Below are 26,537 nucleotides of genomic sequence, written 5' to 3' on the forward strand. Positions count from 1 at the left end.
TGTTTCTTGAATTTCTTGTAATCATCAAATGTCGTTGTTTGGTCCATCAGTTTTTTTCTCAGTTGTACAATGGAATTCGCGTAGTTTTCAGCTCAGTGTGGAGTCCAGAGGGAGGACTCGCTCACTGAATGATCTCTCAAGAAATCCCGGGTGAGATTAAAAAGGTGTCTTCTTCAACAGCCACGACACGTCTGAAGACCTCTGGATTTCCTGAATATGACATAAAATTAGTTCAAATCATTTGGTAGTTAACAGAACTAAATGCTTTAGAGGTACATTTAAAACAGCAGAGCAACACCGTAGCACTTCGAGTGTGCCTGAGTTTAATTGTGTGAACTTGGCTCTCTATGAACATGAGCAAAGAGTTCACATTCAACAGAAGATTGCAATGTGAGCACAGAAATATAAAGCACCTGGAGATGCCGGGACCTCATACATGCAAAGCATGTGCTCTACCACTGAGGTATATCCCCAACAGACTTATTAACAGAACTGAGATGTGCTGATGCTCTCTGAACACAATCCACCACTAACGAAGGATGCCTGCAGTTTCCCACTTTTGTGTTTCCTCTACTACAGAGTAAATTCATAGGAATGAAGAAATAAGGAAGGAAAAATAACCGCATCGAAGCTTCCAGAGATTGGTTAAAATGAATCTGTTATTTTTATATCCAGTCACACGGGCGACGATGATTGATTTATCGACGGGGAGTGCTTTTTTACCTCCTCACTCGACTACCTTGATTAAACTACGCATAGAACAACAGCAGTACAGATGATTTTCATGGACCGACTTGTTTTGTACAACTCGAGTGATAAAGTCCTGTCTGCAAATATTGTAGAAGAACGAAAAAGGGCGAAACAACGCTCCAACCACAGGAATGGTAACAGGAAGGATCATGTTATTTAATATGTCCTTTGGAGATGCCTTGTCAACGCACACAGGCGTTAGAGCTGGATAAATAATTGATAGTGGTGTTTGTAAACAATCATGAAACATGTTATTTCTAAACCAGGAAGAAAGGAGCAGACTTAAACTTTAAGAGACAGAAACAACACCTTATCACAGCTAACATTAATTAAAATGACATCACAATAAAAGAACGGAGCCTTGAGTGAATCAAATTAGTTTTCATTGGACGTCTGTCTCGTCATAACTTTGTAGGTGAGAGGGAGGATTGCGGAAATGTGCCGGTGTTTCTCAGAAGTGAGTTGGTGGTATAGGTGCCTTCTAAATAATTGAGCCGGGTTTGAATCCCGGTAAGTGCATCCCCAAATCTTTTCAAGAAAATCTGTGATCCCGTAACATATCTTTTGAAACTAGCATTCAAGGTAGGATACGTGTTCTTAAATACCAAAAAACAGATCTCTGTACACAAGACAGCAGTGCGATCTTAGAATTCCTGTGTTGTTGACGGATTCAGACTCCTTCTCAGAGGTCTTTGCTCACCAAATAACTTTGCAGCTGAGGAAGAGCACCCCGGAAAATACCAAACACAACCAGCGAGCGTGTTGGTTGCTCTTGCTCTTAATGCAAGGAGCTGTTTTTTTTTAATCATTATTAACCAAAAACAGCAGCACAGGTAGGTCGCATTTGTGATTATGTCACTTCTCTGCTTCAGCAAGGTCAATAAAAGACTCTGAAAGTAGTAAAGCAAAACTGAACTCAAAATCATATTAGGAATTCTGAGCGAAATATCCATACAGGTAATCCAATAAGAATGTTGAAATATTTGAATATCATCTCTCTATATATTTCGCTGCTTTTTACCAGGAGTAAAACTATTGGATTGAAGGAATGCTAACCGCTGGGTTAAAATGTATAGTTGTTATTTGGAGAAATCTGTAAACTTGTGATCTTATATGTTTTAAAAGACAGCACAAGAAAAAACGACAGTGCTGATTATTTTCCGGAGGCGGAGCACTGATGACCTATCCGAGCTGATTGATAAAGCTCACCCAGTGGATACTCTAGCAGAACGTCAAAGAACATTCACCTCTGTATCCAAAGAAACCACAGGAACAACATCAGGAAGCACAATCAATTCCCCTTTTAAATCTTTCCTGTAAGGTATGCTATGTGAATTCATGAAGTTAATCCTCTGATCTCTTTTGATCACGAACAAAGAACTTCTAATGGAGCGCTATGTTCAAAGATTTAATAAGCTTTACCCCTGCCAACGATTCGGCGTGAAGAATTAAAAGTTTCACAGACAAAAGCAGCTCACCACCATAACCAATATTCAATTTACTTGCCGGTACACTATCATGTGCACTGCCTCAAAAGTGATCTCGGCAGATGTTGTTCCCTACATAAAGCTGAACGTGCCAAAGAGAATTTCTGTTGAGAAAACAAAATATTTTTTCTGCCTTGATGTTAAGCCTGTCTTTTAGAAAGTCTATCTCTAAACACCTCCCGCAGCCTAACAAAAAGCGCTTTTACTGATCGTATTGCAGGTCTTAAAACACTAACATTTGGCAGCGGTGGGATTCGAACCCACGCCCCCAGAGAGACTGGAGCCTAAATCCAGCGCCTTAGACCGCTCGGCCACCCTACCTTCCTCCCTGCCTATCTTCCTCACATTCCTGGCTTGGAAAATGCCGGGGGCTTCAGCTCTTGTCGTCGGATCTAATGATATCATGACATGTGGAAGTGACTGCACCTTCATCTTCCGAGATGCTTTCAATAGCACAAATGCTACTTTCACCGGCACAAACATAGCAATAACGAAAGAGGTGGGTTTCATCCTTTGTGCTGTTTGTAGGGGCGCAACTCTATGTCGATCTACTGACTTGAAGAGAAAAAATCAAAATCCTCTGCTATTACTGTTGCTTTTTTCATAGTTTCTTTAAATCCTTCATTTGAACATAGATTTTGAAGGATATTGATGATAATACCACATAAATTGTGGTTTTCTTGTGATCGCCAATTTTTTTCAAATACCAGCCTTTTTCACAGTTCCTTGCGTGTTTCACAAGGTATAATAGCCCCCCTCGCATCCTCAGCTAACATATTTTAAAATTACAATAGATTATACAGCATGCATGTTTACATTTATATTAAAATTAAAGTAAATATACCAGAATACATACAGTGCTAACCCAATAATTCTTGTCAGGTTCTCTAACAAATCTGCGTTGTTATTTTAACATGTTTCAGCTGAGGGTGCAACAGGAGTATAAATGAATTTTCCCGCCAGCCGTTCAAAGACCAAATTCCATGAGTGAACATTATTTTCTCAGAGGTTGCCGGTATTGGACTTTGCCGGTGGTAATGAATTATGTCCACAACTGTTGTAGTAGTTCCTTCTTGAAATTTGACACGTGCAAAGCACTCGTAATATCATAGGTGTTAAAGTTTGCTGAGTCTATTCGAGTCATGGTGTGTATCCCTGCCTATCATTGGGAGACGGGTAGCTTTTTTACACTCAGATTCCAATCTTCAATGCTTTGTGTGAGAGCTTACATAACTTTCATTTTCTCACATTTTCTGACGACTGTTCCAAAGGGGCACCCTGTCAATTCCGAATACTTTTCAAAAATCTGCCTGCATGTTTGATTATTGTCATTTCATTTAGAAAAAGTTCAATATTGATCATAACTAAAGAAAATAATGATCACGAACAAAAAAGGGATAAAGATGCGAGTCGATCTTGAATCACAGGTGGGTGACACGGTCTTCTGTTCTGATATGGTTGTACGAGAAACAGGAGGCGTCGCCAATCTCCTATAGAACATGAGTTGAATCAGGAGTGAGACATTTCGTATACTCGTGCATATGTCAACGCCTGACCTACATCATAAAACTAACATTACATTGTCAGAGACATTCATTTATATACAAACAAGAGACAGACCAAGTAATAATTCTACATTAGTTCAGGTGGGTAAACCTGAACTAACTAACTAATAAACCTATTAATAATTCTACATTAACGTGTCCTACACTGATCAGACTAATTGACATGGTCTGATTCAGAGCCTGTGCAGTTCGTGCTAATTACAACAAGGACAGTTCTGAACCCTCATCACCGAACTGAGCACAAGTTCAGCTGTTCTCCAGTTATGTTACGCATGGGTTTTCATTGCAATTGAGTTCAGAGCTGGAGCTGAACTCCAGACAGTACAGTGTTTTGGGTAAGTTGTCGAAATTCGCATGAGGCTGCAGACAACTTACCTAAAGTGTGTTCTATAGCTTTCAGGTGGAGTTCATTTATATAAAAGAATGTAAGTGGTATAAACGAAACAAGCCAGACGGCAGTCCAACCTACAGTATAATTTTCTGATGGAAGTCCTGACGTGTTATTCATTACGCCACTGACCCTGCTATTGTAGTGCTAAAATAAAACACGTTTTCTACATTTATGTCTGTTTAAAAATCACTATCTAAAAAAGACAAAGGGTTTGTGTGTCGCGCTAAAATTCCGCTTCATTTCGAATGCAAATAAAAACCATTTTGTTCCAAGAAATCATAAATTTGTCACATTCTTCATACTACTAATAAGTATACGAATAAATACTCGGAAGAAGCCGCTCAGGTATTAGAGAGATTTAAAATCGGATCGGAGGATTTAGAGTCCAGACTGCAAACCAACAGCTGACACAGGTCTTTTATAGAACCGTTTTGATTTCCTCTACTTTGTCCCCGTGACGTCATTGTCCTGCTCACAGCCGAGCCCGACACACATCTGGTTTCTGTCGCTGGGCGCACACCCTGCGGTTAATGCGGATCCTGATACCCCAGTACAATGACGGGGACACTAAACTGTAAACAGGTGCCGTCCCTCGGATGAGACGTAATACCGAGGTCCTGACTCTCTGTGATCATTCAGGAGAATGGTGGTGGTGGAGGGGAGTCCCCATTACCTGTAAAGCGCATTGAGCGGAGTATCCAGAACAGCGCTATATAAGTGTAAGCAATAATGATGATGATGATGATTATTATTATTATAATGTAAAATGCAATAAAAAAAATCAAACTTTGATTCAAAATAGATTAATGTAAAAACTGATAAAGCTAATGCTTTTTGCAGGGCTATATCTACGTTTTTTTTTAAAAGCGAAGTCTGTCGCGATTGTGAGAGTTAGAGAATGTGTTCCGGCGGGTGCCTTCATATCATGAGCGTCAGTCTCGCCCGTAGCTGCGAGAAGGTTAAAAGCGCACAAGTGATCTGTAGACGATGTTCGGGGAAGAAATAATTCTGTTTTCAGCACAGGGAGTGAGAATGAGCTCAGCCCGGCTCCCAGCAGAATCCATTCTGGTTTGGTTACTGTTAGACTGTGCGTCTGAGGCTCTTTGGATCGCAACGTAAAAAAAACAATTGCTCACATTGTGTGACTTCCACGACAGGAAGGAAAGATATCACTTTAAAAAATCAGAACTGAAGATTTGGATCCTGGGCCTCAACTTAAAAATAAACAGAGTTTAACGACAGGAAATTGATTCCAGTTGTCAGATCACGTATACGCATACCTTAGCTTTGTGCAACAACCTGAAACTTTCAGGTACCATAAATAATATTATTGCTAAACATATGCCATTCTAATCTGCAAGCGACCAGAATATAGAATACGAATTTTTGTGCTTTGGAAGCGCTGGCCTACCTGTATCAAAATATCAGATTGTGTTTCTGCAACATTTCGTGCATAGTACGCCATTTTATCTAAAACAGTCACAACGAGGGCTTTACATGCAGTCTGGGGTATTTTCCCCTTTTATATTTTTGCCACTTTATATCGAACCTGTTATACTCCCAGAAGTGCACAGTAGCTTGTACTTAATAAAAATGTACAATTCACCGCTGGTATAAACAGATGTGTGCCGTGTTTGCCTTTGTAAGCATTTGTTTAAAAAATAAGTTCACAATACGATAAAAACACAGAAAGCACAAACTTTATAATACAACGATACAAAATCAATACCAAATCATTATGCCAATTAAGTACCTATCCTTTGAAACCAGAGAACACCTTTATATCTACAAAAAACTTGACATTTGTATGTATTTTTGAATTACAAAGCAGACAGTGTAGTCCCTTAATTCAAAGATCAGATCTTGGCCAAAACAAGACAATCAGACGTGGGCTGAATTCGGAACAGGAGCCTTTGCTTAGTTGATTATTGAGCTTTTGATCAATGTCTGAATAAAACAGATTCGCTTTTTTAACTCTTTTATTAAATTACATGAAAAGCACTTTCCTTCGAGCCAGAATCGAACCAGTGACCTAAGGATTCCCTGTTAACTCCACTACATTCCGCTGCTCTACCAACTGAGCTATCGAAGGGACGCTGTAGTATTGCTCTCTGGCCCATACTGCCCAATGAAGTAAAATGTGAAATGGGTGATTTAAATCCCACTTCGACATCAAGTTTCCAACTCGTTTCCTTAGTCTCATTTACCTTGAATTTAAGCCAAGAACCAGGATTCTACTGTATAAACTTCCAGGGATATTACAAAATGTTTGATGGGGCATCAATCATTCCAGGCGGAAATTGATTCCTTTTTTTTCTCGAGGGATCATATTAAACATTTCATTAGTCTCGAGAGGAGGATCACCATAGCGTTTGTGCTACATTAATAATATTTTCGTGGAAATAAAGAAGTTGTAAATTTTAAAAATTTATATTTGAATCGAAATGTGGTTTTGAGTTAAATATTAGCGTGTTCATGTAATTAGTTTGTGTTTGTCATTAATATATATATATATTGCCATGTTACTAGAATTTGGAACTGAAGTTTACTAGTTGTGTTTTTTATAATGATTAGACATTTGAATACAATATTGTATATAATGTATAATTTGAACTACATATTGTTAAGGTGTGAATAATTGTATATTTTAAGAATACATTTCTAAAACAAATCATTGGCTTTATTTACTAGTTTCTACACCTATAAAAATCTTTCTTTGATGTATAATAGACATCAAAGAAAGATGTCTATTATACAGATGCAGCCATTCAAAATGGGTGAGGTATTTCGCGGCATACCGAAATAGGTATTTCACGCCCACCGGGGTATCACGCAGTTCACGTGTGTCACGTGACTAACTATCCGGCGTCGCCTTGTAAAACCGCCAGGGGGAGCTTAACCTCTCATGCACAGCATTTGAGCCTTTAATTTTGAACTTTGTATTACAGCATGTTAATCATCAGTCATTAAAATGTTGGTATATTTTATGAAAGCAAGATTGCTCAGTTGGACAAAAGTACACAACCTACCTTTATCAGAAATATTTATGCATCAAAGCCTTTACTGAAGATATTACTAATAGTATTAATAATGGATGACTTTGGACAAGCTGTATACTCAAAGTATAATTTCTTTAGCACATTTGTACAAGCACTTGGAATCTGTCCAAGCCATACTTTGTCAGGCATTTTGTTTTACTTCAACGGGCATAAAAACTTCCTTGCTTTTAACAGGGCGTTTCATAATTTCTAACTACGAAAATGATGTAAAATGCGACACCTATCATTCAACTAGAGCTTAAAATATCACAAGGATCCTCAAGAGCACAGCAAAGAGTGTTTTAAAAGACACTTGTATTTATCAACGCTTTCTTTTCCGTATACCAGATTTTATGGAACCACTTCAGAGGGGTGTTCCAGGAATCGGCACTTTAAAGAAAAAAATACACACCAGTATTCCATTTCTCCCTAAACATTGTAAGCTTCGAAGTCTTAAACTAACGTGATACCGGAGTCAACAAGCATACTTTTAGAATTTGATTAAAAGGGAATATAATATGGAATCGCGTATCTCAAGAAATTAATAATGATATAATTATATTAATGTTGCAAAAGAACTGCAACGGACATAAAAACTCCCTTGCTTTTAACAGAGCGTTCCATAATTTCTAACTACGAAAATGCCAGGTGAAAGGATTTGTAAACATATTTTGTTAAAGCAAGTCAGTTTTTTCCGCAGCACATAAAATACATTTTTCCAAGAAAGTTTAGCCTTTGTCACTAATGAAACCACTAAATAAAGACATAAATATAGAAATCTTAAGATTTGTTTTATTTAATGTTGGTAGCAGGATGAACTGTCAGAGTGTATATTTTGTGGCAGAGTTGCTGCAAGATGTTAACAGTGAAAAAGGTATTTAGAAATGAGTTATTTCAAGATGAAAAAGAAAACATACATGAAACATGGTTTCATTATGACTAGAATCGGTCTTGAGATATTTTTAACTTGATTTACAGTATTTGAGAGGTATGTGCTTAAGTACTGCTCACGTATATGTTTCTAGGTTTATATTATGCATTTCATACGGTCAAATTACTTTTGAGCAACTAATAAGAAGGGCGAAACGGTATTCGTTTTAGTTTCGTTTTGTGCTGGGACCCGTGGATTGATTAGAGATATCAAGTACATACAAGTCATTTTTTAAATGTTGTAGTTCGTCTTGAAAAAATGTTACGAGTACATAATCTATCAACAATTAAACAGGTTCTGTTTCCATATTGCGGATTTTGGTTAGGTATTATCAAATCTGGTGGCGCTGTGTGTTAGTTTACTGAGTCCCATGTCACATGGTCTGTGATTGAAACCTGTAAAACCGGTTTAATTCGTCACAGCCAGCACTCTTCAGGTGTGAGGGTCTTCTGCTCAGAATGAAACGCTAAAATGTTTGTGTATATTCTAATGGTAGTGGGGGCAGGGTGTGTGGGAACAGGTTTGGTTGAAATTGCATTGGAGATCTATGTTCTTCACACCTGAAACATTTTCTCTGAAAGCATTTTCTTCGCAGTTTAACCGATCTTGTTACAGCATGTTACAGTTTACTATTATTAACCATATTAATTTTAAGTGCTTAATGTAAAATCTTGTAAAAATATATTTTCAATGTTCAAATATACATTAAGTCTGACTATCATATAATAAGTTAAATACAAAACTAAAGAAAAAATAGGGTTAAATATAATTCAAAATATTTTGCTAACAATGTTAACTGTTTATGAATAATAAAATGTATTAACTAAGGAGTAGGATGGCACAGTTGTTAGTATGTTTTTTGTTTTGTTTCTTTCTCATAAATACAACAGTAGTACCTGATGTCTCAGTGGCTTTCAAAATTAAATTATGCATGCAAACCTGTGAACTAGAAAGATAACTAAGATATCCATCCATTATATTCCATAATATCCATGAAATATACGGCGCTGAAATATGTGTGACGCAGTGGTGGCCTGACACGGTCAGGTGCCCTGGCAGCTGTATGATGCAGTGGTGGCCTGGCACGGTGAGGTGCGCTTGCAGCTATGTGACGCAGTGGTGGCTTGGCACGGTGAGGTGCGCTGACAGCTGTGTGGTGTGGGGCAGTTGTGGCCTGGCACGGTGAAGTGCGCTGGCAGCTGTGTGATGCAGTGGTGGCCGGGCACGGTGAGGTGCGCTGGCAGCTGTGTGGTGTGACGCAGTGGTGGGCTGGCACGGTGAAGTGCCAAGGCAGCTGTGTGGTGTGACGCAGTGGTGGCCTGGCACGGTGAGGTGCGCTGGCATATAATGAATATATTCATGTGCATCCAACACACAGTTCAACGCTAGCAACTACACAATACAATACCACTTACAATACCAACAGTACCAGTATATTCCATAATATCCATGAAATATATAGCGCTGAAATATGTGTGATGCAGTGGTGGTCGGGTATGTAGAGGTGCACTGGCAGCTGTGTGTTGTGACGCAGTGGTGGCCTGGCACGGTGAGGTGCGCTGGCAGCTGTGTGATGCAGTGGTGGCCTGGCACGGTGAGGTGCGCTGACAGCTGTGTGGTGTGGCGCAGTTGTGGCCTGGCACGGTGAAGTGCGCTGGCAGCTGTGTGATGCAATGGTGGCCGGGCACGGTGAGGTGCGCTGGCAGGTGGGTGATGCAGTGGTGGCCTGGCACCGTGAGGTGCGCTGGCAGCTGTGTGGTGTGATGCAGTGGTGGCCTGGCACGGTGAAGTGCGCTGGCAGCTGTGTGGTGTGACGCAGTGGTGGCCTGGCACCGTGAGGTGCGCTGGCATATAATGAATATATTCATGTGCATCCAACACGCAGTTCAACGCTAGCAACTACACAAAATCTAAAATATGAGCTCTACTTGCCACTTACAATACCAACAGTACCAGCTAACTTTAGTAGTGACATTTTCATGGATCTTTTTAACAAAAAAAAATTACAACATCAGACTTCAGACACAATTAAACAGGCCTCAAAAAAGTTTGGTACAAACATTTTCAGCATGGTGAAACATGGTGAACATTTCCACCACTGCGTCACACCACACAGCTGCCAGCGCACCTCACCGTGCCAGGCCACCACTGCATCACCCAGCTGCCAGCGCATCTCACCGTGCCAGGCCACCACTGCGTCACAACACACAGCTGCCAGTGCACCTCTACATACCCGACCACCACTGCATCACACAGCTGCCAGCGCACCTCACCATGCCAGGCCACCACTGCATCACACAGATGCCAGCGCACCTCACCGTGCCATGCCACCAGCTGCGTCAAACCACACAGCTGCCAGCGCACTTCACCGTGTCAGGCCACCACTGCGTAACACCACATAGCTGCCAGCACACCTCACCATGCCAGGCCATCACTGAGTCAGAGATTAAATAAAACCTCACTTGCACCAAACAAATTTATATTTCTAAATATCACAACATGATCGAATTTAAGTCATTTTAATAACAATGAATAGTCACCTAGGCGTTACAATATAAACATTTATATTGATTTAAATAACGTTTTGATTTAAATCACAAATGCGGGTTTAAATATATGTGTTTTTTGATTCACAATCAGACAAATGCAACATAAATTGATATCTTTGTCTTCTAAGTATTTTAATAAACTTTCAGCATAGCTTTCTCCCCGTTTAGATTTATTTTGGGATCAAACGTGGAAAGATTAGATTGTAATCGTTTTTATTTTTTAAATACATTTTAGAAAAGTGTAATCTATCCTAAAAAGCTGTACACCACCTGCTATAAAGATACATATTGTAATACTTTCGAGTTCGGATAGGACAGACACAAGAACTCAGACTTGCGGAGTTAAAACAAGTTAAAGCCTTGATTTTATATATCACCTTTAAAAGTGGCATCTCAAAGCAAAGTAAATACCCAACACTGATTGTACCCATCTGTCATGCTAATAAAGCTGCTTGAATTGAATTGAGAGAGGTGGTAGGGGGGGGGGGGGGTTATATTTGCTTTGTGTATAAAGTACATTGTGAATGTTTTCACAGCCTTCACTTTGTCGTTTTTATGCCATTTTTTGACCACGCACGAATATTCCTATGTCCGTATCTTCGCAAGGGAATCAGTGTGAATTTTAATACTAATTAAATGACCGCGGGCACTTTCCACCCCCTCTACATTCTCAGAGTAGAACAGACTAACCTTCTAATGAAAGACGGTCCACCCCCCACTGACAGGAAAAGTGCCCACAGGCACTTAAACTTAAAATGGTCAGTAACAGTAAACAGTAACATGGTCAGAAGGAGCACGTACAAACGTTTCCGAAATAACCATATGTAAGACTCTGATGCTTAAAATTTTTAGGGAGAAAGTGGAATACTGGTGTGTATTTTTTCTTTAAACTACCAATACCAGCCATATACAGTCTGTAACGTAGGGATTTCTATATGTCTTTATTTAGTGGTTACATTAGTGACAAAGGCTAAACTTTTAGCTTCAGTAACGTGTACATATCTCCCCTTTTTATAAAACGACATGGTTGAAAACTGTTCCAGAGCCACTGTTGTTTCATCAGTGAAAAGTACATCATGAAATGCCTCTCCCTGTTCAATCCACTGGAAAAAAGAAAAGGAGCATAAAGCTTCTGATGGTCATAAACGATATTCATTTAGGAGCAGCATCAGAGGTATGTTTTTAACTGCACTGCATTGGAGAGAATACCATAGTGTGTTTTTTTTTTTACTCCCTGGCAGAAACTGGCTTCCAGAAGAATCAGTATGGCTCAGAGATTAAATAAAACTTCACTCGCACCAAACAAATGTATATTTCTAAATATCACAACATGATCGAATTTAAGTCATTTAAATAACAATGAATAGTCACCTATGCGTTACAATATAAACATTTATATTGATTTAAATCGCATTTAAATCACCTTTATTTAAAACCCATAAATAAAGCTGATACTGTTTAGACTTTTAATTATTTAAAACTGTATTAAAGCAGCACGATACACAATGCAATGTAAATCGCTATCTTTGTCTTCTGTGTAATAATGTTCACCTCTCTGTCCATCAAATTTACAATAGTAATAATAATGAATTTTATTGTATATGGTGCCTTTAAAGGTGGCTCCTCAAAGCGCTTTACAGGTTAAAAACAAGTAATAGGTTTATTCCATGCTGAAAAAAAGAACACAACGTTTCGGCCGTGGAGCCTTCTTCAGGTGTGAGAGAGACAGGGCAGTAGGCAAAGGTAAAGTAGCGGGAGAACAAAGGTTGAGAGGGAGGAGGAGTGAGAGGCGGGAGCAGGGGACAGAAAGAGAGGCCAATCAAGAGGTGTGAAGTCAGAATGGGTGCAGAGAGGTGTGAAATGAAACTTCCAATGAATGGAGAAAATTTAAAAGAACAGTAATCTGTCGTTAAGGGAAGGGAGAATGTGTGATCCTAGCTGCAGAATAATTTTAGTTTCGGTGGTCTTTCTGATGTATGAGTTCGGAAAACCGTCTTTGAGAACACAGACGGAGAGATTAGAGTGGTCGTGGCCGTCAGAGGTGAAATGAGAAACAATGGGCTTGGAGAGATCTTTAATCTTCACAGCCCTGACCTCTGACGGCCACGACCACTCTAATCTCTCCGTCTGTGTTCTCAAAGACGGTTTTCCGAACTCATACATCAGAAAGACCACCGAAACTAAAATTATTCTGCAGGTAGGATCACACATTCTCCCTTCCCTTAACGACAGATTACTGTTCTTTTAAATTTTCTCCATTCATTGGAAGTTTCATTTCACACCTCTCTGCACCCATTCTGACTTCACACCTCTTGATTGGCATCTCTTTCTGTCCCCTGCTCCCGCCTCTCACTCCTCCTCCCTCTCAACCTTTGTTCTCCTGCTACTTTACCTTTGCCTACTGCCCTGTCTCTCTCACACCTGAAGAAGGCTCCACGGCCGAAACGTTGTGTTCTCTTTCTTCTTTTTTTCAGCATGGAATAAACCTATTACTTGTTCCTTTGCAGCCTACGCATGCTGACGCAGCTACCCACCTGAACTACTACAGGTTAAAAACAATACTGTAAGGCTGGGAAAACGATTTTTTTTTAAGAAATACAAAATGAGATATAATGATATGTTCCGGCTTAGACATTAACGAAGAGCATAACGCGTGTACTGTATACACTGCAAGTACAACCCCCCTCTCTGCAGGAGTGCTGGCTGTGACGAATTGAACCGGTTTCACGGGTATTTTCAAAGTAGGAGGCGAGATTTCCAGCGAAAGACACCTCCCCCCCCTCAAAAACCCAGTAAGTACAGTACTTACTAGTTAAAGGCTAGGCTCCCAACTACGGCGAAAGGAACCCTTCTTTCATTAGAAGACAATGAACATATTTTAGCCCTGAATGAATTAATAGCAAACATGGTTTACATAAAATACATTTTTCCAAGAAAGTTTAGCCTTTGTCACTAATGAAACCACTAAATAAAGACATAAATATAAAAATCTTAAGATTTTTAAAATACATGACTTTGCTAAAATTTATTTGAAAATAAAAACAATTACAACCGCCAGGGGAGAGAGAGAACAGGGGAGGGATGTTGGTTTTGCATAAGGGGCGGGGCTATTGAAATTAGGTCTGTTTGGGAATGTGTAGTTACATGTTCTGGCTGTTTGTGAATTATCGTTGTTGAGTATGGAGTGTTGAGGTATTGATTTTGTGTAATGCTTTATGTTGAAAATTGAGGTGGATTTTGTTTATGATAAAGAGGATAAACTGGGATGGGAGGAGGGTTTGGTTTTGCATAAGGGGCGGGATTATGATAATTGGTGGAATTTGCGAGAGTAAAATGGTTTGATATATTTGATTTTGTATTGTGGTTGTTATCTATGTTTTTGGTTGGTATTATGTTTATATGGTTGTTTTTGTTGGTTGGTTGTTATTATGGTTATTTATAATACGATCTATAGTTGAAATCTGAGCCTAAATAAAAAGAAAAAGCAAGTGATTAGGTTTATGAGCAATCTAATTACTTATTCGTTTAAAACGCTATATAAAATAAAGTTTATTATTAATTTGCTGGACAGAGCGGTGAACATTATTATGCATAAGACAAAGATAACGATCCTGATCAGTTTAGAAATCTGTGTACGCTGTAAGGTTTTTACTTCTTAAACTTTTAAAATACACGTTTTGAATAGAAAGAAATCCTCTTCCTGGTACAGTATGTATAGCAAACCAGCACGTCTTTTTTCTCCAATCAGAGGGGTGTCAGATGGTGTCAGCTAATCACCATTCTGAAGCCCTACCATAATCTCTGGTATGGGGAGACCCCAAAATTCTGTCCCATAGTTTAGACAGATGATAGATAATTTTATTGATCCCGTGAGGGAAATAAAGTAAATCTCTTTCATTTTAGGAAATTATTAAACGCTCGGTTAAAAGCAAAGGAGATTGTCTGTTATAGTGGACATAAAAACAAGAGTTCCCTGGCATTATATCCTGGAAGACACAGACCGGCGCCAGACCGGTAAAATGCCTGATGAAGTAGGGATTGGACAGTTTCCAAGTGCTTGTACAATCGATAGAAATGTTCAAATAAATGTGCAAAAGAAATAAACAAAATAATCATTTATTTCTTTATCATATTGGGTAGCTAATGTCCTCTCTTCGCTAGTTAGTGGCTGTGTTTCTGCGTTGGGTAGCAACGGGTGACTGTTCTCAGGCGGAAGATGTAAACAGCTTAATGTTCGTGTCAAATAATTTTTTTAAATTCAATTAAATGGGCACAGTTAAGACATTAAATATACATATACATACTGTATACAGTAAAGTTTGCATACAGTAATATGTTTATGTTACGCGATTAAAAAATAAATAAATAAAAATGAAAAGTCCAGCACCAGCTGGATTCGAACACACAACCTGTCAGTTGGTAGTCACGCACCTAGACCAGGTAGGCTACAAGACAGCTCGCATGAACAGGCAGGCGAAACAGCCCTACACAGCCCTGTCGCAGCACACGGATGTAATCATACCATTATTAAATTCTTGAGATACGCAATTCCATATTATATTCCCTTTTAATCAAATTCTAAAAGGATGCTTGTTGACTCCGGTATCACGTTAAAGACTTCGAAGCTTACAATGTTTAGGGAGAAATGGAATACTGGTGTGTATTTTTTTCTTTAAAGTACCAAGACCAGCTATATACTGTATGTTTATGTTCCAAAATTAATATCGTTTATGGCCTTCACACGCGTTACAGTATGCTCCTATTCTTTTTATGCTTTTATGCTTTTTATGCTTTTTACCACTGAAGATTTCCCTTCAGTGGTAAAATTCAATAGCTACAACGGGCACAGTAAAGACGTTTACAGTAAGTCTTTCTACGACAGACCAACGGACCACGAGTGCCCCTGTCGGTCAACCAATCACGCACCGCGGTACCCCGTGTCATCTTACCTGCGGTACGTGTCTGTACCGCTCACTTTGAATGGCTGCATCTGTATATAAGTGTAAGCAATTATTAGTAAGGCCCCTCAGTAGTTGAGATCTCTGTTATACCCATCTAGAAACATGCAATCAGCATGTTATTGATGAAGCAATAGTCACAACATTATTCCACACCTCTAACCCTGCACTAGGGGGCATGCTTCAGGCTCGGGCCAGGGTGAGAGGCGGGTTATGATGACAGTCATGCTTTCTACACCTTATACTGAGCTCAGAAATGGACCGAGCGGACATCTCACGAGTAGATCCCTCCGCGTATAAGAAAGGCAACTTGTCTCGGCAAAAATACCGCGGTATTTTGCGTCATCGCGCGTCAGGATGCACGACGCCGTAGCCAATTACCTCTGGTACGTGTCTGTACCGCGCACTTTGAATGGCTGCATCTGTACATCAAAGATGAGCAGTGTGTGTCGTGTTCACAGCTGATAACTAGAAGATTGTCACGATATTAGTTCCCCCTCCTTAAGGGTGCTCCAGCCCTTTCACTTAAGACTTCATTCTCTGCACATGTTTCCCATTCCCAGCCCACCTTAAAAGCCAGGCGCTGACGCTCATCCGGGCTCTGCATCTGATTTCCGTATCGTGCGAGTCTGGGACATGGAAGCGCCTGGTCCCGTTAAGGTTTTAATCTCGGTTCCCGTTCCTGTTCCCTGTCCGCCGGTCTTCGCGGTTTTTAACTTGTTCTGATGGATCTTCTGGTTTTGGACTTTCTCATGTGTTTTGGATATTCCCTTAGGACTTCTCTTTTGGATTGCTCGCCTCGGCCACACCTCCGCTGTGCACCAGCGCACCTTGGACACGCCCTCCTGTCTTCAGCCCCGTATTCCTGCATGACGTTTCCCCAGTGTTTCCCCACTTCGTCGGATTGTGTCGTCCGCATAGGGTATGGAAAGAACTGTTCGTTACAAAGATGTCTGGAAGAGCCAAAGGCGGAAAGGGACTTGGGAAAGGAGGCGCTAAGCGTCACCATAAGGTTCTCCATGACAACATCCAGGGAATCACCAAGCCCGCCATCCGCCGCCTGGCTCGCCGTGGGGGAGTGAAGCGGATCTCCGGGCTGATCTACGAGGAGACCCGCGGGGTGCTGAAGGTGTTCCTGGAGAACGTCATCCGCGACGCCGTCACCTACACCGAGCATGCCAAGAGGAAGACCGTCACCGCCATGGACGTGGTGTACGTGCTGAAGCGCCAGGTCCGCACCCTGTACGGCTTCGGAAGCTAAACAGGAGCGGAGCTTCACTACTGGACCCCGACGTATAAACCCAGGTGACCCAGTGACATTTGTCACTGCTGAGGTTGCTTTATGGGTCTATTTTCTATACTGTGCTGATCAATTGGAAATCAAATTGCAAAAAAGACCCGTTCCCACACCTAAGGTCAAATATTAGGAATCAAAACTGCTAGAGTGTATGGAAGCACACAGCTTTATCAAGATTTCCAAGTGCAAGATCTTTTTATTCATAAAAGACCCTATTTATGTTGTATGAGAAATATTAATATTAATACAGAATCTTTTTTCACCAAATAAATGGGCTTCCTGACTTTAGAAAGCCTTCTAGACAAATACTAAAAGAGCAAAAATTCCAGTTGGTAAATGAAATGAAAACACATACCCTACCAAACCTTGAGTACAGGCCATTCAGGGTGATAATACAGAACCATTTATAATTCAACAAATGAAACCTGTCAACTGGTAATCACCACTTATCATAAAAAATAAGTAGCAATACACAGTAGGGGTCTCTTGGGTGCAAGTTAAATCCATGCAAGAAGGGGGTTTAGTGTTGTATTTCCAAATCAGATATGCAAATGAGAGATCTGGCCCAGCCAATCTCAAAGCTCCCTTGGTCTGGAATGGAGCTGCTCCCGTCTTCTAGTTATTCACACTGGAGTTAGGTTACATATTAGCACATTTCATCTAACAGGTACTCCAGAAACAAAAACGTAAACAAATGACCTGGAATGTGACCACACCTATTAGAATGTAGTTCAACAGATAACTTGTAAACCTTGTCATAAGATTTTTTTTGTTCTACAAAATATACTTTATTCCGCAAAATAAACATCTCAAAAGAAACATCTCACACATATTAACACTCCATGTAATAAATAACAACGGCGTAACGGAGATTGATTGTCCGTTATCAATCTTTGCAAGTGGGGGCGGATTTGCGCAAATAAGAGAGTCCCTCCAAACCTACCACTCGCTATTGTCCTTTAATCCCTGTATAGGGCCCAAAGTCCTTTCCAGCGCTCCCTTGCCGTGGGGAAACCCCATTTGGCGACTAGGCACTTCATCCTCCTCCTGAGGTCCGATGGGCTCCCGCAGCGCCCGACAGAGGTTGCAGTAGAAGATGCAGTCGAGTTTCAGGGAGAAATGTGGGACATCTCGACCCCCTTCCTCGACCGGCTGACACATCCGGTTTCTCGTGATGTACTCGTACTTCCCGCCCCAGACGAAGCCGAAGATCATCCCTTGCAGCGCTCGTCTGAGTCTGGCCGGCAGCGGGTACACCACCGCCAGGTAAACCAAAGCCGGCAGGATCACTTTCCCTGTGTAGGACAGCAACCGCGTTTTCCACAGACCCAGCTTCGCGTTCACCTTGGCGATCCTCTTGGTCCAGTTGTTGGTCTCGTTGTCCTGGCTCTGGAAGGAAACTCCCAGTATTTTGAGGGGCTCCGTGCAGAGCTCGAGACCCTCCGGCGCCGTCGTCCTGTGCTTCCAGGGCCCGAAGAACTTCAGTTTGCTCTTTCGGCGGTTGAGTTTCGACCCCGAGACTCTGGAGTATTGCTCCATGATCTGCAGGGCCCTCCTCAACCCCCTGTCCGACCTCAGGAACAGCGTCGTGTCGTCGGCGTACTGGGAGATCTTCAGGGTTTCCCCCACGCCTCCCGGTATCTCCAGGCCGTCGATGACAGGGTCCCGTCTCACCGTCTCTGCTAAGGGCTCTTGAAGAGCAGGGAGCCCTCCCTCATGGTGTCTCCGAGTTTCCCCCGGCGGAAGATCTCCTGCGCCACTTCCACCAGGTCTTCCGCCAGGGTGTCCCAGAAGCAGGTGTAGAATTCCTTGGGGAGTCCGTCCGGCCCTGGCACCTTGCCATTCTCCATGGACAAGAGCACCGCCTTCAGCTCCTCGGCCGCAATCGGACCCTCCAAGTCCTCCCTCACCACCTCCGTCTGCTTTTCTGAAAAGAGCTCCGTGTAGAAAGCGGTGGCCGCTTCTACCTTGTCGCTCTCGGCCAGCAGTTCCTCTCCATTTCCCCGTCTCAGGCCGTGGATCACACTCTTTTTCTGGGCTCTTCGGACCTGATTGAGTTTGCGGAGCCTCTCCTTCAGGTCCCGTGCCCGGGCTGAATTGAAGGCTCCTCCCCCGTTAGCCGAGCTGTACTCCTCCTCTAGTTGGCCCTGGAGTCATGCAGCTTCCTTCCTCTCCCTGGCCACCTTCCGTCTGCAGTACGTCTGCGCCAGGGTTCGGGTCCTGTCTTTCACCGACTCCCACCATTCCACCATGGAGCTGTAGCCGTCTCTCAGATCGACCCAGCTCGCGTAGTCTTTACGGAACAGTGCCTTGAATTCATCTTCCTCCAGTATCTCCCGGTTCAGCTTCCAGTACCCACGACCGAATGGCGACAGGTTGGTGTTAGCCACCACCATCAATCGCTCGTGGTCGGAATACCCCTCCGGGGACACCGTCGCCGACTCCAGGGAGCAGGTCGTGTGCAGAAAGATGTAGTCCAGGCGGCTGCACACTCCCCGGGAGTTTTTCCATGTCGTTCCGGTGTCGTTAGGGCAGCACCGTCTGAAACCGTCTACCGGTGAGAACTGCTTGAGTAGCGACTCCAGCTCTGCCGAGCTAGCATCGCTCCCCTTCTCCCGGTCGACGTTGAAGTCCCCGCCAAGCACCACCTGTCTGTTGGTGGTGCAGCAGCTGGCCAGGTCAGCAAACACTTCCTTCCGGATAGAGGGTTCCGTCGGAGCATAGACGTTAATTGCTCTCAACTTCTGCCCCCTCCAGTCGATGTCTACTACCAGGATCCGGCCCTGCACCACCGAGAAGGAGGAAACCAGCGTCATCTCTGGGTTTCCGAGGAGGATTCCCACTCCGGAAGAGTGGACCCCTCCTACGCTCCAGCATGATTCTCCCTTCGTCCATTCCCTGCTGAATGTCAGCTTGTCGCTTTCATCCTTCAGGTGGACCTCCTGTAAGAAACAAACTGAGAAAGACTTTGAGGCCAGATCATGAAAGACTCCCCGTCTTTTCACCGGGTCTCTTAGCCCTCTCACGTTAGTTGTTAGAAAGATAAGTTTCACAGTCATGATTAAACAAGTGAAAGTTGAACCTCTTCTCTTTGTGCTTACAGTGGAAAACTTGGGAGTCTACATCTGGGCACTGTTTAGCCTAGATGTAACTCCTCTCGTTCGGGTCCTGGGGGGAATATGCTGGGCTCCCTCCAGGTATCGCTGGGGACTGAAAGGTAAACATGCTGGACAGGTCCAGCCCTACCATCAGTCCAGGCTCCAGGGCGGCTTCAAAGTAATCCTAGTCTTCCTCGAGGATACTCTCCGCCACTGCTTCGGGAAGGCTTTTTTCTTCCCTTTCTCCAGGAGTTTCGGGGACCTCCAGTTGCTCCTGGGCCTTGGGGGAGGGGGGCTCCACTTCCTGGGCTGCCTCTTCCTGTTGCTCCTGGGCCTCAGGGGAGGGGGTTCCGACTTCCTGGGCTGCCTCCTCCTGTTGTCCGTGGGACTCGGGGGAGGGGGGTTCCGTTTCCTGGGCTGTCACTTCCTGTCATCTTTGGGCCTCGGGGGGGAGGGTTTCCATTTCCTGGGCTGCCTCCTCCGTTGGTTCCTGGGCCTCAGGGGAAGAAAGTTCCGTTTCCTCTAGGACGAGGAAACGGTTCTCCCTTACCACTCTTTTCTTTTGTCTTTCGGAAGGTGGATCCGCTTTCCCTTCTTGCTGGGAGTTATCCAGGGCCCTTCCTCCGGTCAGCCATTTTGTCCATCGTCCTGGCGGCCATCTTGAGGCACTGGTGCGGCTGGGGTGTGGCCTCGGCAGTTTCGGTTCTCTGCAGGGGAGGTGCGGGTTCTTTGTTCTCACCTATCTCCCTTTGTCTTGAGACCGGTTTCTGCCGGTCGGCTTCCACCACCTGCGCAAACGAAGGTTTGCTTACCTTGCATTAGTGAAGGAGGTGTCCCTCGACGCCGCATCCATCGCACTTTTTGGCTGCCCGGCAGGTTTTTGCCAGGTGCCCCTCTTTTTCTCTGATAATTTTCGTGGCCTTTTCATATGAGGCGTCCGTGGCCATGTAGGCCTCCATGTATCTCTCTGCCTTGTTGTCTTGCAGGCAGTAGAGATCTCCGGCCACCAACTGCAGGATCCCTCTCAGGAAGGTAATGAAAAAGGATTTCGCAGTTGGCATCGTCTCTGTTTTCTTGGTCCAGTGGAACCGGATCAGTGTCTTCTTGTCTGCCATCTGGAAAGGAGAAAAAAGAAAAAAGGAGAGAAAGAGAGAGAGCAAGGTCCTGTGGAGAGGAGGGTTTAGCTGCTAAAGGAGCAGCGAGGGAGCCCTGGCCTTTGTCCTTGTGGGCAAAGCCCAGCTAGGTGCAGGCGCAGGAGGAGAGAGAGGGAGGGAGCGGATAGTGCTTCCGTGTCTCGAGGAAGAAAGTAAGCACCGCGGGCAGGCCACGAGTACCTACTCCCAGCCAAGAGGCCAAGGAGGCAGAGAGAGAGAAAGGGAGAGGGGAGAGGAGAGAGCAGAGAGAGAGAACGTTGCTGCCGGATCCCACCCAGCTCAGCTGCTGCTTGGCCTTAACCCCCTAGGCTCAACCTAGGGTGATACCAGCTCAAGCGCTCTTCAGGATCTTCGATCGCCTTCTAGAACTTTGGAAAGACAAGAACTGCGGGCATGCCACTTGAACTTGATCTTAGCCAAAAGGCCGATAAAATTGGATTCCAGCTCACTGGCCCTGCAAAACTTAGTTCAAGACTTTAAACTCTCAGACACATATAGATGTATATATCCCACAACAGCAGGATATACATGGTCAGGGAGGAATAGCAGCTCCAGAATTGACTATTGCTTTGTGTCAGAGAAAATGAAAGTTGTTGGGGTCACTCTTCAGCCTGTCTTCTTCTCAGATCATCAGGCTTTAGGGTGTAGAGTGGAACTCAAGGGCGGGACTGTCTTTGGCCCAGGCCTCTGGAAACTCAACACAAAGCTGCTAGAGAACGAGGGGATTAGTATCCCGCTACAAGGAGAAACTATCACAGTGGCTGTCCTTGCAGTGTCTGTATGGGTCAGTAGGAGAGTGGTGAGAGGAGGTGAAGGTGAGGACAAAGGCCTTTTTCATGGCTGAGGGAAGGAAGGCTGCTGCCAGACGGAGAGGAGTGCTAGCCAGGAAACAGAGGCAGCTGCAGCGTCTCTACACGATGCTGCACAGTGGCTTCGATGTGCTCAAGGATATCACCCTCTTAAAAAAGGACATCCGGAGCATAGCGAAAGAAAGTAGTCGAGGAGTGCTGTTAAGAAGCTGAGTGCAGTTCTTGGAAGAAAATGAGAAGTGTACTCGCTTCTTTTTCAGGAAAGTGGTAGGCTCCAAGTCTGTCATGGAAAGTGTAGTTGATGAGGAGGGAAGAGAGAGAACAGAGCCGAGTGCTATCCTCTCCTGCACCGAGGCCTTCTACTCAAGACTGTACAGCTCTACAGAGGTAAAGGATGAAGAAATTCATTTTTTTACCTCAAAGCTAGAAAACGTTTTGAGTGAAGAAGATAGGGAAGTACTTGAGAGGAATTTGACAGTAGAAATGCTGAGACAGGCTATGGAGAGCTTACAAAAGGGGAAAAATCCGGGTGCTGACGGGCTCCCTAAAGAATTTTACTGCACCTTTTGGGATCTGCTTCAGGATCCGCTACTGCTCCTATTCGAGGAAAGCTATAAGACAGAATTGCTGCCTGACTCCTTTAGAGAAGGCACTATCTCTCTCTTGTTTAAGAAAGGAGCAAAGAATGACATAAAGAACTGGAGACCCTTCAACCTGTTAGGCATGGACACTAAGATTCTGTCCAAAGCCCTTTTCCTGCTCCTACAAAATGTAGTGGCCTCACTGGTAGGGAAAGAACAGACTTGTGGGATAGCAGGACGCCTGATGAGCGACAACCTGGCCTTGTTGAGGGATGTCTGTCTGTACTCAGAGGATCGCTCCCTCCCTCTGTGCATTTTAGGTGTAGACCTAGAAAAGGCCTTTGACTGCCTAAACCGGCAGTACTTAACATCGGTACTTGAGCACATGAAGTTTGGCCCCATCATGAGAAAGTGGATTAACCTGCTGTACACAGGTAGCAACAGCAGAGTAATGGTTAATGGCAATAGATCACGCCCCTTTGAAGTCTGTTCAGGGGTGAGGCAGGGCTGCCCATTATCCCCCTTGTTATTCGTTTTGGCTATGGAGCCCTTAGCCTGTGCCTTGCGCCAGGATCAGGCCATTAATGGGATACCAGTGCCTGGAAGTGGGGGAGGAGAGGTAAAGACATCTCTATACATGGATGACGTCACCCTGCTCCTCTCTGACAATGCCTCAATAAGCAGAGCTCTGCAGTGATGTGATCGTTTCTCTTTGGCTTCCTCTGCAAAAATTAACAAATCTAAGAGTGAGATTTTTTATCAGAACTGGAGGGAGCCAAAAGAAGGACATGACCTCAGGCTGCAAGAGAAGAGAATTAAGGTCCTGGGGGTGTATTTTGGAGAAGAGATGGGAACAGTAAATTGGCAGAACAAATTGCCAATCTTAAACAAAAAACTGATGCAATGGAAGGACCGAGACCTCACCATGACAGGTAAGGTGCTGGTCATCAAAGCCGAGCTCTTGCCTGTCTTGAATTTTCTGGCTTCTACCTTCCCAATCCGACACCGTGTTGCGGCAGTGCTGAGGAGATTGATGTTTCAATTTCTATGGGGTGGGAAGCAGGAAAGACTCAGAAGGGAAATAATGTACAGGCCGCTACCCTCAGGGGGGAAGTCTGTCCCAGATATTGCTACGAAGCTGCTGTGCATTTTCCTGGCCTCTGTGCTGAGAGGCTTTGCAACAGCACCTGCAGCACGTACCTGGACTTATTGTGCCAGGCTCTGGGTAGGTAGGGAGGTGTTCAGAGTGTGTGGTGTCAGACCCAAGCTGGATGTCCCACTCTCTGACACATGCCCTGCAATTTATGGGACAGTTAAAAGTTTTCTAAGATCTCACCCAATTCGCCATATTCCCCTCCGAGATGTCAGCGTCCAAAAACTGGAAGATTTCGTTGCACCCCAGAACAATAGGCAGACCCCTGTGGGCATTTTAACATCAACCCAAACAAGGAAGGTGTGGAAACACACATCCTCTAAGTTTCTGTGCAACATTCACAGAGATTTAGCCTGGAGTGTCGTCCACCAGTGCTTACCGGTACGAACTTTCTTAGTTCTTAGGCCTCACCCCCAGCCCTCGCTGCGTTAGGGTGGGCTGCGGCGAGGAGGAGACTGTGACCCATCTCCTGTGGTCCTGCTTTTTTGCTAAGGCCTTCTGGGCACAGTTTGAAGATTGGTTGCAAGCTCTCTCGCCCCAATTTACCCTGACCGCTGCTTTCGTCATATACGGCATCTCTCCTGTCAAACTTCCTCCTGACGTGTTTGACAGGATCTGGGCCGTGGTGAACAGTGGGAAAGACGCCCTGTGGAGAGTGAGGAACATGGGGCTGTTCAAAGGCATCGAGGTCCCAGTCAAGGCAGCAGGTAGCCTGGCCCTGTTCATCACCCGAGAGAACTATTACCTCAGAGATCTGTGGAGTGAAGGGAGGGAGGAAGCAGAAAATCTGTGGGAAATAGAGGGCATAGGTCAATATCTCAAGAAACTGTGAAAAACATTATCATGTTTAAGTAAAGAATGTGATTTGCTTCAGAAAAAAGAAATTGTTGCTATGTAACTGGTACCGTGTCAAAATGTAATAAGATGTGATCATATATACTGTTTTAAGTATGTATATTAATGTAAAGCATTTGTGATGCCCTGTATTTGATTGTGAAAAGGAAATAAAAGTTCTTAAAAATCGAAATCGAAATCGGTTCACCCAGAGCAAGGCTCGGCCATTGCACTCCAGCTGTGCTGACCCCTGCGAATTCCCCAAATGTGGGAATCTCGACTGCATAATTTCTGGTAGTGGGGGACTGTGTTCACGCTCTCCCCTGATGTGCTTGGTCCAATATCAGATACGGAAGAGTTACGACACCACGAGCTGCGATAGGATCCTAGTTCGAAAGGAGTCGATGCCACTGCTGGTTCCCGGTTTCTTTTAGTTAGAGGTCCGGAGAAGCATCTCAAGCTGGTTACACTTCTCCTTCCGGACATTCATTCCCTTTTCAAAGTCAGTCGTTTTGCTGTGGTCTGCATTATTTAGGCTGATTATCGAGGTTAGCCTTTATTTGGTCATGGGGGCCTCAGTACTGTGTGCTAATTCTAAAGACAGTTTCACCTGTTTTCTGATTGCTAGGTTCTGTACCAGTGCAGACATGTCAAAAAGTGAATGGCTGTACCTCTATTGTATCCGTGCTCAATGAATGAAACCAGTAATAAATGAATATATTTTAGCATTTATATGTTCTTTTCAGAACAAAAGACCAGTAGAGACGCGATTAACAAACCAAGCGCTAGCTTTATTTGTTAACAACCACACAAAACCAAATACAGAATATACACGCACATGAGGAGACGGAACACGTACACATCTTTATGGTGGTAATTACTTAACAACACGCTATACTCTTATAAGACTACACAGGGCGCTAGAAATACTAGGACATTATTTACACAGGTAGGGTCAGCCGCTTTTCATCGTGCTGACCCTCAGACTCTCCCCGGCTACCACTCCCAGCATGCCCAGCGGTACTACGAGGGCCTAGGGGCCCTTCCTCCTCACCACCAGGCGAGGGTGTTACACTGCCCCCACCTGAAGCGTCTGGCGTCTCGCCGACGTCGAACACCCCCCTCAGGCTGTACTCGTACTCGGCTAACTGCTGCGGAACCCTGCGTGAGCGGCCGCTGCGCCGCGGTGATGGCTGGCGACCCATGGACGCCCCACTATCGGCCGGCTCAAGCCCCGGCTGCTCCTCTAGAGGCTCCCCACACGGCTCCTCCTCCCGGGCCCGGTAGGGGGCCAGGCGGTCTCAGTGCAGGACCACCACTCTACCCCGTGTTCGCAACCGGACACGGTAGCAGACCTCGCCCACCACCCCGAGTACCTCAGCGGGCCCCTCCCACGACGGCGCCATCTTAGGGCTGAGGCCTTTGCGGCGGCGCAGGTTGTACACTCAAACCGAGTCCCCGGGCTGGAAGGCAGGCCCCCTGCAGCGCAGGTCGTAGTACCGCTTCTACCGGACCCCCGCCTGTGTCAGGTGGGTCCGTGCAAAGCTGTGCACCCGCTTCATCCGCTGCCGCAGGTCCCACTCGTAGTCCGGTCCAGCCGGTGGTGCCGACCCGTCTCCGGGCGGCGGGCCGAAGACCAGGTCCACCGGGGTTCGCATTTCCCGGCCCAGCATGAGTGAGGCCGGGTGCACCCGGTGGATTCCTGGACCGCGGTCCTATACGCCCAGAGCGCAAGGGGGAGGTGGCGGTCCCAGTCCCGTTGGTGTAGGGACACCAGGGTGGCCAGCTGGGTGGCGAGCGTCCGATTAAACCGCTCCACCAACCCGTCGCTCAGGGGATACAGCGGTGTGATCCCCAGGCGCTGGCACACTCTGGCGAAGACCTGGGACTCGAAGTTACGCCCCTGGTCACTGTGTAACTCCTCCGACACCCCCAGCCTGGC

At 44.5% G+C, this 26,537-nt stretch overlaps 1 protein-coding gene, 2 non-coding genes and 1 pseudogene across 3 annotated transcripts; 2 read left to right on the forward strand and 2 right to left on the reverse strand.

Moving 5' to 3' along the window:
* Window positions 1-2,476: 2,476 nt before the first annotated feature.
* Window positions 2,477-2,558, reverse strand: trnal-uag (transfer RNA leucine (anticodon UAG)). The gene has a single exon. It is a non-coding gene; the product is annotated as a tRNA-Leu (tRNA).
* A 13,898-nt stretch (window positions 2,559-16,456) lies between these two features.
* LOC148664322 (histone H4 type VIII) lies at window positions 16,457-17,080 on the forward strand. Its single transcript, XM_088633059.1, has one exon. The coding sequence runs from the start codon at window positions 16,619-16,621 to the stop codon at window positions 16,928-16,930; it is 312 nt and encodes a 103-aa protein (XP_088489185.1). The 5' UTR covers window positions 16,457-16,618; the 3' UTR covers window positions 16,931-17,080.
* Window positions 17,081-17,236: 156 nt separating this feature from the next.
* LOC148664323 (U7 small nuclear RNA) lies at window positions 17,237-17,294 on the reverse strand. Its single transcript, XR_015938981.1, has one exon. It is a non-coding gene; the product is annotated as a U7 small nuclear RNA (small nuclear RNA).
* A 7,473-nt stretch (window positions 17,295-24,767) lies between these two features.
* Window positions 24,768-24,921, forward strand: LOC148664324 (U1 spliceosomal RNA; annotated as a pseudogene).
* The last annotated feature ends 1,616 nt before the right edge of the window (window positions 24,922-26,537 follow it).

This window comes from Lepisosteus platostomus, chromosome 5 (genome assembly GCF_059453375.1).
Source record: "Lepisosteus platostomus isolate fLepPlt1 chromosome 5, fLepPlt1.hap1, whole genome shotgun sequence".
Taxonomy (NCBI): Eukaryota; Metazoa; Chordata; class Actinopteri; order Semionotiformes; family Lepisosteidae; genus Lepisosteus; species Lepisosteus platostomus.